The 17,814-nt window shown below is 45.3% G+C and overlaps 1 protein-coding gene across 2 annotated transcripts in view; it reads right to left on the bottom strand.

The window, feature by feature from the left end:
• Positions 1-678: 678 nt before the first annotated feature.
• Positions 679-17,814, bottom strand: part of tox3 (TOX high mobility group box family member 3) — a 37,121-nt gene continuing 19,985 nt past the window's right edge. Inside the window, exons 2-8 of one of the 2 annotated variants that reach the window (XM_084475827.1) lie at positions 16,899-16,961; positions 10,447-10,698; positions 3,366-3,632; positions 2,539-2,769; positions 2,042-2,122; positions 1,106-1,657; positions 679-1,030 (exon numbers count right to left, since the gene is read on the bottom strand). In XM_084475827.1, coding sequence (XP_084331953.1) covers positions 764-1,030; positions 1,106-1,657; positions 2,042-2,122; positions 2,539-2,769; positions 3,366-3,632; positions 10,447-10,698; positions 16,899-16,961 — 1,713 coding nt within the window. In that variant the 3' untranslated portion in view covers positions 679-763. Of the gene's footprint in view, positions 1,658-2,041; positions 2,123-2,538; positions 2,770-3,365; positions 3,633-10,446; positions 10,699-16,898; positions 16,962-17,814 lie in introns of both variants that reach the window. The other variant, XM_084475826.1, reaches the window with a different exon arrangement.

Below are 17,814 nucleotides of genomic sequence, written 5' to 3' on the forward strand. Positions count from 1 at the left end.
CAGGGTGATGCAGGTGATTCATGGCAGTGTTTGTCAGTCTATTCTGTCCTTCATTCAGTGAGACGCAGCCAAATACCTCCTCTTCCACTCTACTACGTGTCCTGGAGCCTTTGTCTTGTCTCTGTGACGCGAGTCCAATGTGTTGAGAAATCACTTCAGCCCGTACATTGTGTGATGGTTTGATCATTTCCTCCTGGCCAGTTTTTAATCAATTACATCGAAGGAATGAGGGGTGAAAGAGAAGTACAGCGAGAGGGTCTCAGAGTATACTGGCCAGTGTGGTAACAGGTATTGATTTGTGGGTACCATTCCAGTACACGCTACCTAGGAATCATTCCGTTTGAAATTGGTTTTGTTAAAATAACTTCAAAATATCCATTTCGCACGACGGAACTGACAACTCTGATCTCATAAATAAAGCTTTATTGTTAAATAAAAACGGAAAAAGACATTCTCGTTTTCCCCATACGAGACAGCGAAAAGAAACACAACAAAACCTAAAGAAACACACAATTTAAAGACCCAGCAGAGAAACCAGCCAATGGGATCTCCCCTCATAGCTCAGCCTATTTCATAGACAAAACCCGCCGTACGTATTTGCGCTCTGTACACATATGTGCATATCCGTCTATAACAATGGACAAATCCTCCTGTATAACATTCCCATATTTCTTTTGACACACTTTTTAAGTGCAACTTAGAAAAAGCAACCTAGAATGATGCTTTTTATTATTCTTTGAGAAAAGGACTCTTGCGCTTTGGCTCAATAGATGCTGACCTGGGACATGGCCTGGGCGTGGGCCTGGATCTGGGAGGGGTGTGGCTGCTGAGGCTGACTGGAGGGCTGGGGGCTGCCCAGGGATGTGGAGCCGCTTACTGAGTGGGGCGTGCCTGGGGAGTGCTGGGGAGGGGAACACTGGGACTGGTGCTGCTGCTGCTGCTGCTGCTGCTGCTGCTGCTGGATGTGCTGGATCTGCTGCTGATGCAGTTGATGCATCTGCATGTGCTGCATCTGCAAGTGCTGCTGCTGCTGCTGTTGTTGCTGCTGCTGCTGTTGCTGTTGGTGCTGCTGTTGCTGCTGCTGCTGTTGCCGCTGCTGCTGCACCTGCTGCTGCTGTTCCTGCATGTGGTGCTGCTGCAGCTGCTGCTGCAGGTGGTGCTGGAAATGCTGATGCTGCATCTGCTGCTGGATGTGCTGGTGGTGCATCTGCTGCTGCTGCATCTGGTGGTGCTGCAGGTGCTTCTGCATCTGGTGCTGCTGCTGCTGCTGCTGCTGGATGTGCTGGATGGAGTGCTGCTGCGGCGGCCCCCCAGGCATGGGCGGGCTCATCTGGGACATGGAGCCGGACTGGCCACCCCCGCCGCCGCCGCCCATCTGGCCCAGCATCTGCGGCGGCATCCCGGAGGGAGCGTTGTTCTGGTGGCCGCCCGGCGCCGAGGACACCATTTGATTCCCGCCTCCCCCTAGTCTCATCTGGAGGGGCTTTGGGGCGATGGCCCGTGGCATGGCCTGCTGCAGGGCGGAGAGGCCGGGCGATGGCATGGGCGAGAGCTGGCTGAGGGGGGACGGCAGCACCATGCCCGGGGACAGGTTGGTGGAGGCCAGTGTCTGCTGCACCGAGCGCATGGTCTGGGCCTCGGCGGACTCTGCAGCGGCCTGCGGGTACACAAGGGACAACAGGGGGTCGGTGAGGCGAGGGCTTCCACACATCTCATTTACATTGACTTTTAGGGTATTAAGCAAACGCTTTTTTCTTTTATTATTTATAAGGGACTTACAATAAGTACATTTGTCAGAAGAAGAAGAAACAATATATCGCTGTCGGTACAGTAAGGATGTTCATGGAATCATTCCCCGTATACAACAAAGATAGCTAGGATAAGACGTAAGAGGGGTGGGACGGTGCCTTCCAGGTGGATGGAGGTTTTTTTAATGCCTTCCAGAAGGCTGGTAATATCGACAATGAATATTTTAAATTTTAAACAGTTTCAAATTAACACATTTGACAGGTGAAGAAGTAGAAGGGAAATGTTTTCTCACCTTGGAAACCAGGCTGGCGCGATATGCCGCGAGTGCTTTTAAATACTCCTTTTTGGCAGCTTCTGTTTTACTCTTGTACACCTGGGATGAACAGAAAAGGCCAAGTCATTAAATTTACAAATTGTTTACGCACAGATTAATTCATGAATTCACACATACGTATATTATAAATGTAAATCAAAAAATGTATCCCACATTTTAGAAATAATTCCCTACTTCAGCCTGGGTGATAAACATCTTAACATTCAATTCAATTCTAATTGTATTTGTATAGCCCTTGATCACAGGTACAGTCTCAAAGGGCTAAACAGGCCTTATATCTATGAACCCCCACCTACCCTAGCCCCCCAGAGGCCAAGAAAAAACTCAAGAAATTCACTCAAGCTCGACCATCCGAACGCAGAGAAGCCCCATTCAGATCGAACGGCGGCCACCTTGAACAAGCCAAGCCCTGTCAATGGATCCAGAGTTCAGAGACTCGCCGGTGGAGGCCTTACCTGTTTCTGCTCCTCGCCGAGGCCGTCCCACATGGAGGCCACGATCTTGGACACCTCGCCGAAGGTGGCGTTGGGGTTCTGGCCCTTGATGGCGGCCTGGGTGTCTCTGAAGAACAGGGCGTACGCCGACACCGGCTTCTGGGGCTCGTTGGGGTCCTTCTTCTTCTTCTTCTTTGGAGTCTTGGGCTTCTTGGAGGGGTCCACGGGCGCGGGCCGCTTCTCCCCGATGACCTGTCGACGGAAAACGATCTCATTTAGATAAGGACTCAGACACGACTGGGGCCCATTGTTATTTTCCCGCCCGTGAATCCATAGGGTAATGAATAGTTTAAGAAAAGGCTCCGCCGCGAAAAAACCTCATCCTTTGTTGTCCATTTTTTTGCGTTATTTATTAAAATCTATAATGCTGCCAAACAATGGAACACAAATATATTACTGACCACATGGGCCGAAAAAGGACAGACACGAGCAACTGCTCTTCCATTTAAAAAAATCACACATTTCCATACACAATTGATGTCATGCAGATGGTCAACCAGATTGGTGAATATTTACAGTCGCATTCTCTGAAGCATTCAAATACAGCTCTAGTTCTGCATCCTGAGAGGCCTTTTCCAAACCGCCAGTCCCAGGGTTCATTAACAGATCCCAGTTCTGCTGTCACTGATTCACTATCAGATTCCAGGTCTGCTGTCATGGGTTCATTAACTGATCCCAGGTCTGCTTTCACAGGTTCATTAACTGATCCCAGGTCTGCTTTCACAGGTTCATTAACTGATCCCAGGTCTGCTGTCATGGGTTCATTAGCGGGTCCCAGGTCTGCTCACCCGGTTGCTGTCGTCCTGGTCGTCCTCGTTGATGGAGCTGGAAGGGGAGGGCGTGGCCGACTTGCTGGTGGGCGGGGACGGCGAGGTGTGGGTGATGTTGTTGGGTCCGGACATGTTGACGCCCAGCTGCGCATTGAGATGGGATTGGTTGATGGTGGTCAGGTGACCTCGGGGCATCATGCCGTTGGGGTTGTTCATGTTGATGAGAGACCTCATCATCATGGCCTGGTTGGAGGGGTACTGGCGGAGGTGGCCGGGTCCCAGGTTCTGTAGAGGAGCAGGAAGGACAAGGAGCGGTGCGATGAGATTTCATATTAACGATTTTTGAGCATTTCATATCAACAAAATTGCCCAGGAACGTAGTTAGTGTTGGTCATTTCTGTATCAATGAACAGCATATCACTTAAACATGTGACACAGTGTATACTATACATACAACACGAAAGAAGGGATACAGGATTTCATATCCAAAAGTAGGGCTTGGGAATGACAGAAAACATATCAACCCAGGATTCCCCCAGAACAGGCCCGGTGGGGATTCATTATCTGGGGTGCACAATGCTCAGCCACCCTTATTGATGCTCGCCGCCTCCCTATTCACCGCGCAATTGAATGTGGCGTTCCTCCGGCCTGCAGAAGGCTTGAGAAGCCGTAGCCTTGAATAACAGAAATATCTCATTGGGCGCCGGCCGGATAGATCACATGTCACTCTGCCCCATTTCCGTCCACGATCCACGGCCTTGATAGGGGAGCCGCCCTCCTCTCAAGACAGGAACAGCGAAGGCAACAGAAATTGATTTACTACATAAAAGAGCTGTTGTATGGAAATCAGTGACAAGGTTTTGTGACTTTAGTGCTTGGAGGGTCTCATAAGACCTGGGTACATGAGTGGACCCTCAGATCCACTCAGACTGAAACCTAACCCCGGCTGTCATATAAAAAACGGACAGATCCATTCAGTGTCGGTCTGCATGTGACCATTTATTCACCGATCCCTTTTCGATTGAGGTGCTCCCTAACATAAAAAAACGCCATGCGTTCCGGGGAAACGTTACTTTTTAAACGCTGTACCTCCCCCTGCCTCTGGGGACGGAGCCACGGAGAAATGATAGCCCGGCTACGTTTAGAGACCGAATTCTATTTTGCGGCTGCTTTCATAGATCATACTTTGGCTGCCAAAGACTAGAAGAAATACTTCTGTATAATCAACTCCATAAATCAACCCGGTTGAGAGGATAAAACGTAAGTGTCTTGGACAGATTCTCTGCCTTCCACTGTCCACGGTGCAGTATAATAAGATATTTTTAAAAAGATTGATCCTGGTCCTCTCCTGTGGACATTTTGGACTCTCGAAAGAGACTCACCACAGTGGCGACAGAAGTGTATGCATTGATTGCGACGAGGGTGAAATGAAGGGGACTGCCGCTTCCAAAGAGGTGAGACCGATCAGAGGGCCAGTAGAAGTGACATGGACTGGTGACGGAGAATTGAACACAACAGAGTCGAGATTTGTTCTCCCTAGGTAGATTAATCTGGTATTCAGCAGCGCAGAATTCAATCTCTCCATCAACACATGATAAACCGCGGCGCACCTGTCTTCCTTGAAAGGACCTTGTGAACGGCTGCCTTCAAAAACAATATCGTAATAGAATTTTCAAACAAACAAACACGCTGGATCTATAAATTATTGTGTGTTCCCCGTGTCAGGACTACTCTGTGTGATAAATGCCACCTATCAAATCATCAAACGCAATTTATCTCTTTACGCATTCATCAGAATCGATATTTGCTAAATGCAAAACACATTCTTTATAAACGTGCAAGGAATATTCCTCGGCACGAATGTGTTGCATGCCTTCAAGTATTGTTTCTTAAAATGCTGCAGTAAACAAGCATTGACCGAGTGACTCTGATTTCCATATATCCTGCCCAAAGTGTTCTCATCTTCATTATTGGGCACACGATGGCTCTCGGTTTGCTCTCTGCTCATTGAGAACATCAAAGACACACACTGAGCTCATTAGTCGTAGCCATCTGTATAATAGCACTTTCACCCAATCCCAATGATGCAATTTTGACTCAGAGCAATGGCCCATTCCACCATTTATTTGGAATATGGTGATTTCCTCAAAATGGCTTTTAGATGCGGTGCTTTTTGGAGACCTGCCACAGTTAAATATCCCCCACTAAAACATATCATCCTTGTTAGATTGATAAGCGCTCTGCCACATTTTCATGGCAGAGGCAATGATTTTCCACTTCATGTATTGATATAAAATAGCAGTAATAGTAAAAAGGGCCCTGATTTGAACAAACGCCATGCTGCAAGGAAAAACAATCGGCAATAACTCACATCCTTTTTCCGTCTTAAATAACAGTGGCGCTGATTATGAATAAAAATCCAGAACAAGTTTGTCTCTGTGCTGTCTCATTTGCATATTGATTGCAGCATTGTCTGCAGCTCCGGTACCCTCTTACTAGAAAGGTTGATAGTCATCATAAATCTGCAAATAAAGTCCTTATCTGGGGTGCACAGTGGTCGACTCGTGCACGCCTCAGCCTTCTCAGGTTGCACCCTGTGCATGTGCACCTGCGTTTATGTATGTGCATGTTTCCCATCTGTACAGCCACAGCCCATGCTAACACCAAGAGAGCAAATCAACCACTAAGATTAGGGTAATCTCTGCAGAAAAATGAAAGATGTCGGTTGGGACATGGTACATACATAGTATAACAACACTGTTTTATATTATTCTAGTTTGTTTGTTATTCATAGTTTGTTATTCATAGTTTGTCTAGTGATCAAAACGGTCTAATTCATATCGGCTTAAATTTCGTACTTGTTTCTGTTCTGCCAATAAATTATTAAACCAGAATTATGCAAGCAACACAACATGTATCTATAGGTAGCATTGGAGATTTGGTGGTGCCTTTGCAGAGCTCAGAAGCCAATGAATACGAGTGTTGTGACTAGATAGCTCGCATCTCTTATCCCCACCGTTAAGGAATACAAATGTAAACAGTGATGTCAACAAATACGGCTCGTGACTGTTGTTGCAGATATTGCAAATAGGAATTTGGAGAGGGGGCGAATTTATGAACAGTGGTACCATGTGAGCTATAACAGGCTGAAAAGAATGTTAACAAGTTCAATTTCCATTCAATCAACAGCCCAGCTCTTGGAAATGTTCCATGGCAGGAGAGGGGCAAAATCATCTATATGGTAATTATAAGGATGAATCCCCCAGTAACTTTCGCCAGCATGAAAGGTCAGTCCTATTAAAGATAGTTTATCAGTGCTCTGCACATATTCCTTTACTCTGCCTCTAAACGGGGACATCATTTTATTTTTTTCCCTCCATTTTCAGCAGCCCGCTGAAGTCTGTGCTTAAGCCAAATGAGAAAAATGGAATTTTGAATGCCAGTAAAGGCTATAATAGCATGAAGATAAATTGTTTTTCTTTCCGCTGCCCTGTCTCAGTCAAACACACCTCTCTCTCTCTTTCTCTCTCTCTCTCTCTCTCCCCCCCTCTCTCCCTCCTGAGCAATGTGTCCTTTCTCCCTTACCTCTCTAAAACAAATCTATCTAAAACTCACCTTGTGAAAACACACACACACACACACACACACACACACACACACACACACACACACACACACACACACACACCAAGAGGCCAACGGTGCTTCTCCCCCAGATCTCGCCAAGACCCCTTCCACATATCTCCTGATGCACTATGGGTATTTAAAACATGTTCAACATGACATCATTACATTTTGAGCAAAGCCTGAGAAAACCAAATTACAGAATCAATCATGCAGAAGGTCAAGGCAAGACTTCATTACTAGCATTGCATGCCTGCATGAATATCTTTCATTTCTGACTGACCCCAGTGTGTCACAATGACCGTCTGTCGTGACAGAGAGCGATAGAGAAGGGAGAGAGAGAGAGAGAGAGAGAGAGAGAGAGAGAGAGAGAGAGAGAGAGAGAGAGAGAGAGAGAGAGAGAGAGAGACAAAGAGAGAGACACACATAGAGAGATTGGGAAAGGGGAAAAAAATGAAAAAATGTAATGGAGTGAAAAAAATCCACTCTCTGAAATTGATGTACAACTGATGTCAGTGCCACTTGGCTTGAAGGGAGATAAGACGAGGAAAAAAAGAAAACGGTGTAAAACACATGCTTTCTGCAACAGTGGCCACATTTTCCATTTGATTTCGGGATATATGGGTTTGTGTGTAGTCAACATTTAGGGTGTTAGGTTCCCTGATGAACTACACAATATGAGTGTGCTGAACCGTGCGAGTGAGAGGCAGCGTATGGCTGGTTGGGGCCCAATCTTCTATGTCATGCAGTCGCAAAGAGATGCATGAGGTCACAACTCTGATTAGGTATTATCTTTTGTAATTGGTGCACGGCTGTAGTCCTAATGAATCAAAAACAGCGAGTCAACCATGGAGACGTTACCTCACATGGCCTGATATAAACCCACTCTTTATTACGTCTTTTCTACCTGGTTTGTACCGTGTTATTCCAACTCAATGGTGTCTGGCTGCTGGGTCGATGGTGAACTTTACAGTTTCCAAGGGAAAGGAAGAAACGGAAAGGCTGGTAAAGATGAAGGCACCAGGTGCTTTCTGAAATAGTACCCAGGGACCCTCGCTGTGCAGCGGGGAGAGCATCAAGTAGAGATTGTGAATAAAGCCGGGCTGGCAGCTCCGACTCTGCTACTATTTGGCACTATTGAGATTCAATCACAAATCAGAAGGACACATGCTGGGAGACCAAAACGAGAGTCAGAAGCTTGTTAGGAGAGCAGATTAAATAAATAATGACTTCAGATGCAGGGCCTTGCCAGGCATTTGTGCAGCTGAGAACACGTATTCCTGTCATACAAACCCCCCCGCATCTGTGACCAATTTCAAAGACATATGCTCGGCATTAGGGGAGAGAAATTAGTCGAACACTTGGCAGAGCAATGACATGGATGGGACCTCCGAAAATAGCCCAGGTAAACTGATTCTGATTGGGTATAAAGAGGCTTCTTTACAGACCGTTCAGCCCCTATAGAAAGCAGAGACGGTTCGCATGTAGAGGTGCACGGAGCTAAATCGAAATGAAAAGAAAAACAATGAATGCAAAGTGCATGCATATATGACCCTGTAACTCCATTATTAAGACACTGACATGACCACAAAACGTCCTTTATAAGAGCCCTCCCCCCGCGCTAAACCACTGTTTATTATAAAAGGAATCCATCAAAAGACGGACCCTTATCGCATTTCAAGTTGTGTTCCTTTCTCAAAGCGAAGATAAAGATGTAGATGAATTGAATTTCCTCTGCGTATTGTCTCTTGACTTTTGGGGATCAATCCCATTTGCAGGGAGAACGATGGGCCACCCTAAGCCTGCGTGCCGCCTTACAATGTGTGATCAGTGATAACGAACGACGCTAGCCCGCCGCGCTCGCAAGGCCACGAGGCAAAGGAGCAGAAACCCCCTCGCATTCATTCGCTGGTGTGTTTTTTTTAATGGCGTCTACACACAATCAGAGACATGAGCCATGCAAATGGTGTTAAAGAGGAACAATGTTAGAGAATCAAATCTAATCCTCCAGCAAGTCGCGAGAACAGTCAGGAATGTAATTGTGTCAAGGTTCCGTTTCTTCCAGATGTAGAAAGCTTAACTGACCATGAAATGAAAATTCTTTAGGCGAAAGCCCTGTGAGACTCACTGCCGTTTACGCTGCAGAGATAGTTAAAAAAAACCTTCAATTATTTTAACAGTGTGCCAGCAGCGTGAGGCTCAGGGAGAGAAAGTGGCATAATCACGTATAGCCTCTACCCATATGGAATGTAAATAAATATGCCATATCACTGCTGTGTTCAGGGGGAGGGGAGAGAGAGTGTGTATTCATGTATCTTCAACGATCTCCAACCATTTCCAAGTTAAAACCATCATTTGGTTTTGAGGTCTACAAGGTCAACTCGGTCCCTCAGCATGTCTTCATTATTTCATGTCTTTGCCCCGAAATGAATCTTCCATTTCGTAATAGGTCTGTAAGACAACTAGTCAGGCAGTGACATTTCAATTTTTTTCCTCCCCAATGCTCATGTGATTGTGGCATTTGAAAATGTCTTTCTCTTCTAAGATAACAATCTTAAAATCTATAGCACATAACATTAGGGTGAAGAGACGATTCTTCATCTGCTTTTATGCCTCTGCTGAATCTGACCATCCGTATCATTGAAGGGCAGCACTTTCCCCAGAAAATCTATTTTAATTTCCTAAATAAACTATACGGCTCTGCACTTAACGTACTTGTACACTAAACGTTGCCTGTAGCTAATTCTGGAGCACCAAGTGCCAGCCATCTTTATTTAAGAGCTGAACCTAAAGCCCACACACATCTATGCTATTGAATAAAACAAAAGCAGAAACAAGTGGGATATCAGACAAAGGCCCAGCAAAGACCTCACGTGACAGCAGACAGAAGCATGCATCAGCGTTTACAGTAGTCGTGCTTCTGGGAGGAACATGAATGATCTATGAGGCCGTGAAAAAGATGCTTTGGGGAAACAGTTCCAATGTCCTTTTGGGTCTGAATAGTATTTTATAGCATTTATTTGTACTGTGATAACACCGGCCATCCAAGCACATCTGCTCGCCTTCCGAAGAGCGGATAACGGGCAATGTGTGCAGACGTTTTGTGTTTGAAGTTAGTCACACAATATCATGACATTTACTCAATGTGAGCATATACCTCCCGTGTTGTTAGCAAGGCCAGATGCGGCACTGACAATATGTGCCAAAACATTAACCAATACGTGACAAACATGCAAGAACAAAGTGTTTATTTATTCTACTTTCATCACATGCAATGGCTCAACCACCCATGTACAGTAGGTCTAATATAACAAGAACCTTACATGTGATGGTATTGCTGCCAACCAAATCATCGTGCTAGTCTCCGATATGGGCAAAAGCTTGCAAAACGGTAAATCAAACCCGAATGTGTACCTGAATAACAAGATGTGGAATATGATCTGTGCATGCTGTGCGTGCACAATGTAGCACTCACCGCAGGTAGGCCATTGTTGCCAGCGATCCCATCCTGGTCCATCATGTTGCGTGAGATGGTAATGGAGGGCAGCTCTAGGCTCTGTGGGGGGAACTGAGGGGTTAAGGGAACCCGGTGTTGAGCTGCCGGTTCCTGGACACCCTGGAAGGGAGAGTGCACCTCCGATAACGCCAGGCCGTGCTCCATCTCCGGTGGAGGGGTGATTGGTGGAATCTCAAACTCCTCATCCCCCAAACTGGGCGTGTGGAACGTCTACGGAGAAAAAGGGCCGGAAAAAACAGTTTCACCAAACACATCTAACCGAAACGGAATCGGTGGTTGAGTTAGATCCAGTGCGCCGGGCGGAAACCTCCGGGGATTAAATCAAACAACTTTGTTTCTGAATCGGAGTCTTTTAGTTCAGCACAAATAGACTTGTCGAGAAGTGCACTGAGATGTAACATTTCCTAAACCTATTTAAGTCCACTTTGAGCAGAGTGAAAAAGAGCAAAATGCTAGAATATCAAACAGCAATCACAGAAGAGAGGATACTGGAAAAAAAAGTCCTTAATCTTTGGAATGGAAATGTTGGGCTGAAGTGCGGAGAAAAGTACATGTCATGAGAAGATGGGTTTAGGGAACATTTTGATAGATTATAATGGTTGGGACGGCTGGAAATGTTTCTTTTTTGTTCCCCTGGCCTGCTTTCTTTCTCATCAAACACTTAAATACTCCTGGCTTTTAAATTAAAGCATTTGGTCACACTTCATCTGCTTATTTGACTTTCCTACAGTTGGGAGTGTTCACCACTTTAAAACTCGCCCTGCCCACTGTTGAGAGACCTGTTAAAATATCAACAACCGCTTTATTTCACCACATCCAGATGTCCATAAGAGCAGTCTTTTTCTGCCATTTATTCTCCAGCACAACTGCACTTAATTAACAAAACAGATGAGGAGACCAATAGAAAATAAATAAGGTTTTGGGCTTGCAAAACCAGAAAACAGTTAAGTGGGTCCTTACATTTTGCAAAAGCTTTCTCTGGCTGTAATTGGTTTAAAAACACTGGTCTCGTTGCATTGCTGTTGGTTAGAGGGGAAGTTTTAGCATTCATTTCTTTGTATTGATTGCTTGTTACATTGATCACATTGATTTAGTATTGAGTGTGCTGACACGTTTGTTGTTGGTGGTTGTTCACATCCAGTTCTTTCTTTGTATACTACATGGGCAGTAGAGGTGAGAGGCAGCGATACATAACACCTAAGCATGTTCCCCATGCTCATCCTGTCCTGCTTCTTTCAGACTTGATTTGCTTTCACAAGGGGATAGAATAACAGGAGGGCGCTACAGAGGCAATATGCCAACACAGCCCTTGATTAGAGAATATTAATGTTCCCTTAGCTTGCATCAGCACATGGATACTTGAAGCTAATTCATTGTCTACTCAGGGCAGCTGAGTTGACAAGCACTGATGAATACCAGTGGTGGTAAAGGGGAGGTAATACAGTTCTCCCATTCCCCATGCATTCACTCTATAATCCTTTTCAGTCAGCTTTAGTGTATAGTGGCTTGCGATGGCGCCATATTTTGTGCAAGAACCATTTTTTGCACACAATTCATTATTTTTCCATATGGGCACAAATACAACAAAAACATTTACTACTTGTCTACTTGTTTACTACTCAGCTATATACTACGCTGTATTTGTGATTATTTTTATGTGTATTTTGCAGTATTAGCAGGATGACTTTGCATAGCTGATAATCAGGTCCTGATTTAGCCTTTTGGCTTCAGATTTTGGATTCTTGGCGCTACACTATTAAGTGTTAATGTGTAAGAATCAGAAATATCTCTCATTACTCTCATCGCCCCCTTTGGTCGCTAAGTGAACTGCAGCCTGCTCAGGAAAATCATAGACAAATGATAGTTCAAAATTGTATACATACGTTACATTTAGTAGAAATGTTATAAACCATTATTCTTTTTTAGACGTCAGTTCCTTCCTTTTTCCTGCAAAAATGGCTGTTTAAATATAATAGTTGTTGTTCTAACAGGTTGTTCTATGCAACCGAGAGAAGCAGGCAAGGATTAATTCCTTTGTTGAATTACATCTTGTTTATTTATTGTCAATTTAAAGCAATTCATGCAAGAACAAATCCTGCACGTACTCCCTTTAACAGAACACTCACTAAAGAGATGACTTCTGTTTGGTGCATGAAGCAAGTGCTTGATGCACAACACAAACAGAGTCAACATGGGAGTCAAACAGAGTCAGTAGACAATCCATCACTTGTACCATTTAAATCACCACCCCCCCCAGCCGCACGTTGACACCATTTGCTGGTGTAAGTGGGTTCCTAGTGCTATTGAATTGTGTATGTTGAATTAGGGCAGCACTATGTAGGCCACACATACAGATACGGCACACGGTGGCCTGAATCAAAGACCCGATCAGGAGATCGTCAAACAACCTTCAACAGAAGGGCACTGTGAACGAATCCCGAAGCTGACACGGCTGTGACCTTCCCACAATGCATTGCACTGCAGGACCGGGCAAAGAAAGGGTTAGTTAACTTTGGTATCTCCTTAATGGACGTGTGTCCGACCGGAGGACAGACAACGGACGATCGTCAATACAGCGGAGTGTGTCTGTGGGGCCCGAGTGCCCTGGTCATGATGAGCCAAATGAAAATGCCCACAAAGCTGATAATAGAGACATGGAGTTTGGTGTCTCATCCGCGGCCGCGGAGTCAGTGTCAGCTGTCAGCGGAGCGCGGCCCGTCCCTCGGGTGGTGTTGCCAGACGTTGAGGGTCTGGCGGTGCCCATGGAGTGCCACCGAGTCAAACACACGGTCTGGTGTCACTTCACATAAAGCCAGTCTAATTCTGCACGGGGAGCAGCTTAGGGGGGCTCTGATCTCAGATTAAGAGATGCACAATCCACTTTATTCACATCAGCGGGCTGATTATCCATTTAAATTGTTCTGAAAGGCTCACAAGAGCCAAGTACCCGACCAGATGTTCAGAGTGAAGTAGGCATGGACATCTAAAGGAGGACAAAAGCATATGTGGGCAGAGAGTCAGTTGACATTTGTTGTATATAACCCAGTGTGCGTGTATGTGTGTATGTGCATGCATGTGTGCGTGTGTGTGTCTCACGTGTATATGCGCGTGTGTGTATGTGTATGTGTGTATGTGCATGTGTGTGTGTGTGTGGTGTGCATGTGTGTACATGGCCATGAGTGTGTTTGTTTCATTCTATCGGCTGCCAGTTTATTCTCAGGCACCAGGGTGGGCCGGCCTCAGTAGCAGATGCAGAGGAGTGTATTTGTTCTATTTCTATTTGTTTTACCTCCAAGTTCATTTTTGATGCGTCATACTTTGATCATAATGCGTCATACTTTGATCATAATTTGATAGTTACATAGTTAGTTTGTTCATATTTGATCTCTGAGATCACCTGTTTGCATGGCTATGAATGAGCTTTATTCTGTAACACTTAATATAAGGCTTTATTAATTAACATTAATGAATGCAGTAATAAGTCTTAACTAACAATTAACAGTTATTTAACAGTTACTCTGGGTTCCAGCGATAATTTACTAATGGTGCTCATGTTTACATGTAATTTATACATTATTAATGATGTTAGGGTTACCCTATCCCTAATCCTAACCCTAACCCACTTACCTTAATCCTCACCCTTATGCTAATGCTATATAACAATGCTTACCACTGCATTACATGTAAATTAATGCTGACAAGACTATAGGTTTGAAGTAAATTAACTGTTAGTTAATTCTTTGTTTACTTATCCCTGCTTTAACTAATGTTAATTAATGTCCCCTTATTGTACAGCGTTAACCTTCTATTCTTATGTTATTAAGTCATCTTTAAAGGTTCAAGCTTGACATGCACGTGGCAGCTGAGCACATCCCGGTAAAACCCTGACATAACACACAGAATACCGAACTCATCTCACTAAACTCAATGTACACCATTCACATCAGCACTGTGTTTTTTCACAAAAGCGCCAACGACAATAAACGTTAACGGGGCCGCTTGTGGCAATGAAAACGCACGGGGAAAATGGCAAGGCGCTGAAAGAGAGACGTTTACAATGATGTTCCCCCATCAAACCCTTCCCCAGTCCCTCCCCTTTCCCGGACACTGTGCCCGTCAGATACGAGGAGGCCCGACAACCAGAAAACACTTCTCAGCCAATTTCTCCTGTCTTTCAATAAACTTTGTAATCCAATTCACAGATGCAATAACCAAGACTTGTTAAAGGCAGCACCATGCAATTACAGCATATAATCGTCCTCGAAATCAATAGCGCCAGTGTTGAGGCTCCGGTTTCCAATACGGCGACTGGCTCTGAGTGCAGGGCTCTGCTGGCATTGGCAGCTCCCACCGTAGCTCCCCCAATCAACATTATTCCAAATTTGAAATATCTGAGGGCCATTTCTGCATGTTTGTAGTTCATTACACCTCTCTAATTGGATTGCGGAGGTAAGCGGATACCTGTTAGGGGGAACTCTATCTCGAGGAACTGGATCGTTTTTCCTGAGGGAAGCAGCGAAGCTTTTCCCCCCGTCGGGCTGTATTCTTTACCGGAGCACACAGAGGTCATCTTATCTCATCCCTTAAGTGCATAAGGTAAATGATATGTCAGCTATCTAAATGGCTCGACACTCACGTGCACGATGGCTTTCGCTTTCGTCCGATGTATCTTAATTATAAGTTGTGCACAGAGCGGTAATGGCTGCATGGGGATTACTATGAATCCACACACAGGAAAAGGTTGTGCATTTAGTCAAGAGGGTAAGAGTGTGCTTTTCACTTAGACTCGGAGCAAATACAGCTGGGGAAAGAATAAACTATTTCACAGACATACTACGGTTCATTTTAATTTGTATCAGGTTTAATGTTTTGTGTAAGTGCTCCGTAAATAAAGCCTGCATACTTAATATAACTAGAATACAGAGTCCTTCTGTCTCACACTGAACAGACTCATCCCGGCCGGGGAAACGTATTATAGGATCCATTTGTACAAAACATTGTAATCAGAAATATTGATCTCTTTATGGGCGGGCATTGAGAAAAAGACGGCCTCAATCATTAAGAATAAAACCACGGAACAATAACACTGCGTCTGGAACACTGTTCACGTTTCCTTGCACTTTCCTCCCCTGGCCTCTCTTTCTTCTCTCCCTCTCCTCCGTAACGCCATCTGGGCCGTAACGCTGGAAACAGTTGTTTCCTTTGATAAAATGCAAATGAGCAGAGAGCTTCTATCAACTAGTACCCCCTGCTCTCCCCCCTCCCCTCCCTTACAACCGTCTCCCCAGCATTGGCCCTCACAGAGGGGCCCTCACAGCTGGCTGTGGGTCCTCCTCACCCAACCCAAACCTCCTACACGTACACACACACACACACACACACACACACACACACACACACACACACACACACACAGACCTCTTAGAGTACGGGGGCTCCCAGTGGCCCCTAGACGGAGAGAGGAAGCACCCACTCGAAGGAAACCCGGAGTAAAATGAAAACTTACTCCCATCCTGCTCTTGGGCTTTGTGGGGCAGTCACTCAGACATAAGGTCACGCCCCCTCTCCGAACACGTTGACGATGCTGGTGTGCTTATCCTTTTCTTTTTTTTTGTGTGTGGAATGTCACAGTGGCGTCCACGACACAGAGTTAATTAAAAAATGGAAACAATGGCCGCCGTTGGCGATGTGGCCAAACACGGCGAGCGGACAATGAGATCCTGTTTTGATCGGGCGAGGCTCTGAGCTTCTATTAGGGTTTGAAAAGCAGACCCAACTCGAGGTATAGTCAGATGAGATTAGTCTGTTGGGGCTACAGAGGATGATGGGTATTTCTGGTGTACTTGTCTCTAATGACAGGGCAGTGGAGTGGGTGGAGGGAGACTAAGAACAGTATATTTAGAACACAGTTACGTCTTGTTTTGCTTTTTATTTTGCGGTGGAGTAAGACTGTCGCTCATGAATAACAAAACCAGCGCCAGGGCCTTGCTCCACTGTCAGGACCTCTCACTTGTGTTGACGTGCTCTACCTGGGCTGGCCTTGTAGGGTGCTGATTTGCAGTGGCAAACAAGAGGTGGTGGGGTAGTGATGTAGTGTTGGAACAAGGCCGATGTCGAAGAGTTTACACATATTTGCTAAAGGGCAAAACTGTGTGTGAGGACACTACACTGACAGCTAATTTAAGTCAATTGTTTATCCAGATACTTTCAAACGAGGTCGGGGGTCAAAATAAATAGCTTATTGTCCATCACTCGCAAACTTGCATACTACTAGCTCTGACTTTAATTTTTGGATCATTTTTCTTTGGGGTAATGAAAGAGGTGAGCTAATGACATGCAGATGAGACCAGAACGTTTAAATAAAGGGACCCATCTCATTTCACCAATCACACATCTCGAATCATACTCACATCGCCTGCCGCAAGGAGGGCTCCGTTTGCATCCGTCATATTCATGTAGTTGTTGTTCTGGAACTGGGAACAGAAGAGAACAAACGCCACATTAACCATCAGCGTTTACACCTATCCCGACACAAACCTGCCAAAAACCGCCCTTTTCAAAAGGCATGTCCCACTCTGGGTCTGATATCTGAGTTCACGCTCCACGCTACTTGGGTAGCGTTCACTCCCATCGCCACGGCCCCGTGATTAGGACGCAGCGAGAGGCCTGAGCGAAGTGAACGCAACGATAATGAGATGCCGACCGGCCCATTCAGCTATTATGGGATGTCAATTAAGGAGGCGTTTGCATGACAAAGCAAAGTATCAACATGCAGTGGCAGGTTATTAGCTTCAAGGAGCCCACAGCAGGCCTACCCAGCGTCAGGGTAGGAAGTGGGAAGGACTGAACACGGAGCGATTGGGGGATAAGTGACTAATTAGCACACAAATGAACATACATATTTGATGTTGGATTGATGATCCTCATTTGTGGTTTATACATGTCTTTGTCATTAATATTTCATGTCAATTAAGAGGCAGGAGAGATGTATCAATCATGTCGTTCACATCCGACACAAACAAAGTTTGCACATCTAGTGCTGATTTCCAATCAGGCTCGGCTGCTAAACTACAAGATGAGCAGTTAAAAAGTGGCACTTTGGCTAAATAAATAAACTGATAAAAAAAGTGAATGAACAAATAGAAGGGTGTTGCTACTCTCCACACCCCTCACCCTCCCCCCCATCTTCCACCCACACAGCCTGCTGGCAAAATGGCAGCCACTTCCTTTCTTTTGAGACACAAGCGTGCTGACAGGTAGGAACAATGGGACATAGAATGAAGAATTATGGGTGAGCAGCTGGGCCCGTGAGCACAATACACCTCT

The sequence above is a fragment of the Micromesistius poutassou genome, assembly GCF_964030765.1.
Source record: "Micromesistius poutassou genome assembly, chromosome: 12".
Lineage (NCBI taxonomy): Eukaryota > Metazoa > Chordata > Actinopteri > Gadiformes > Gadidae > Micromesistius > Micromesistius poutassou.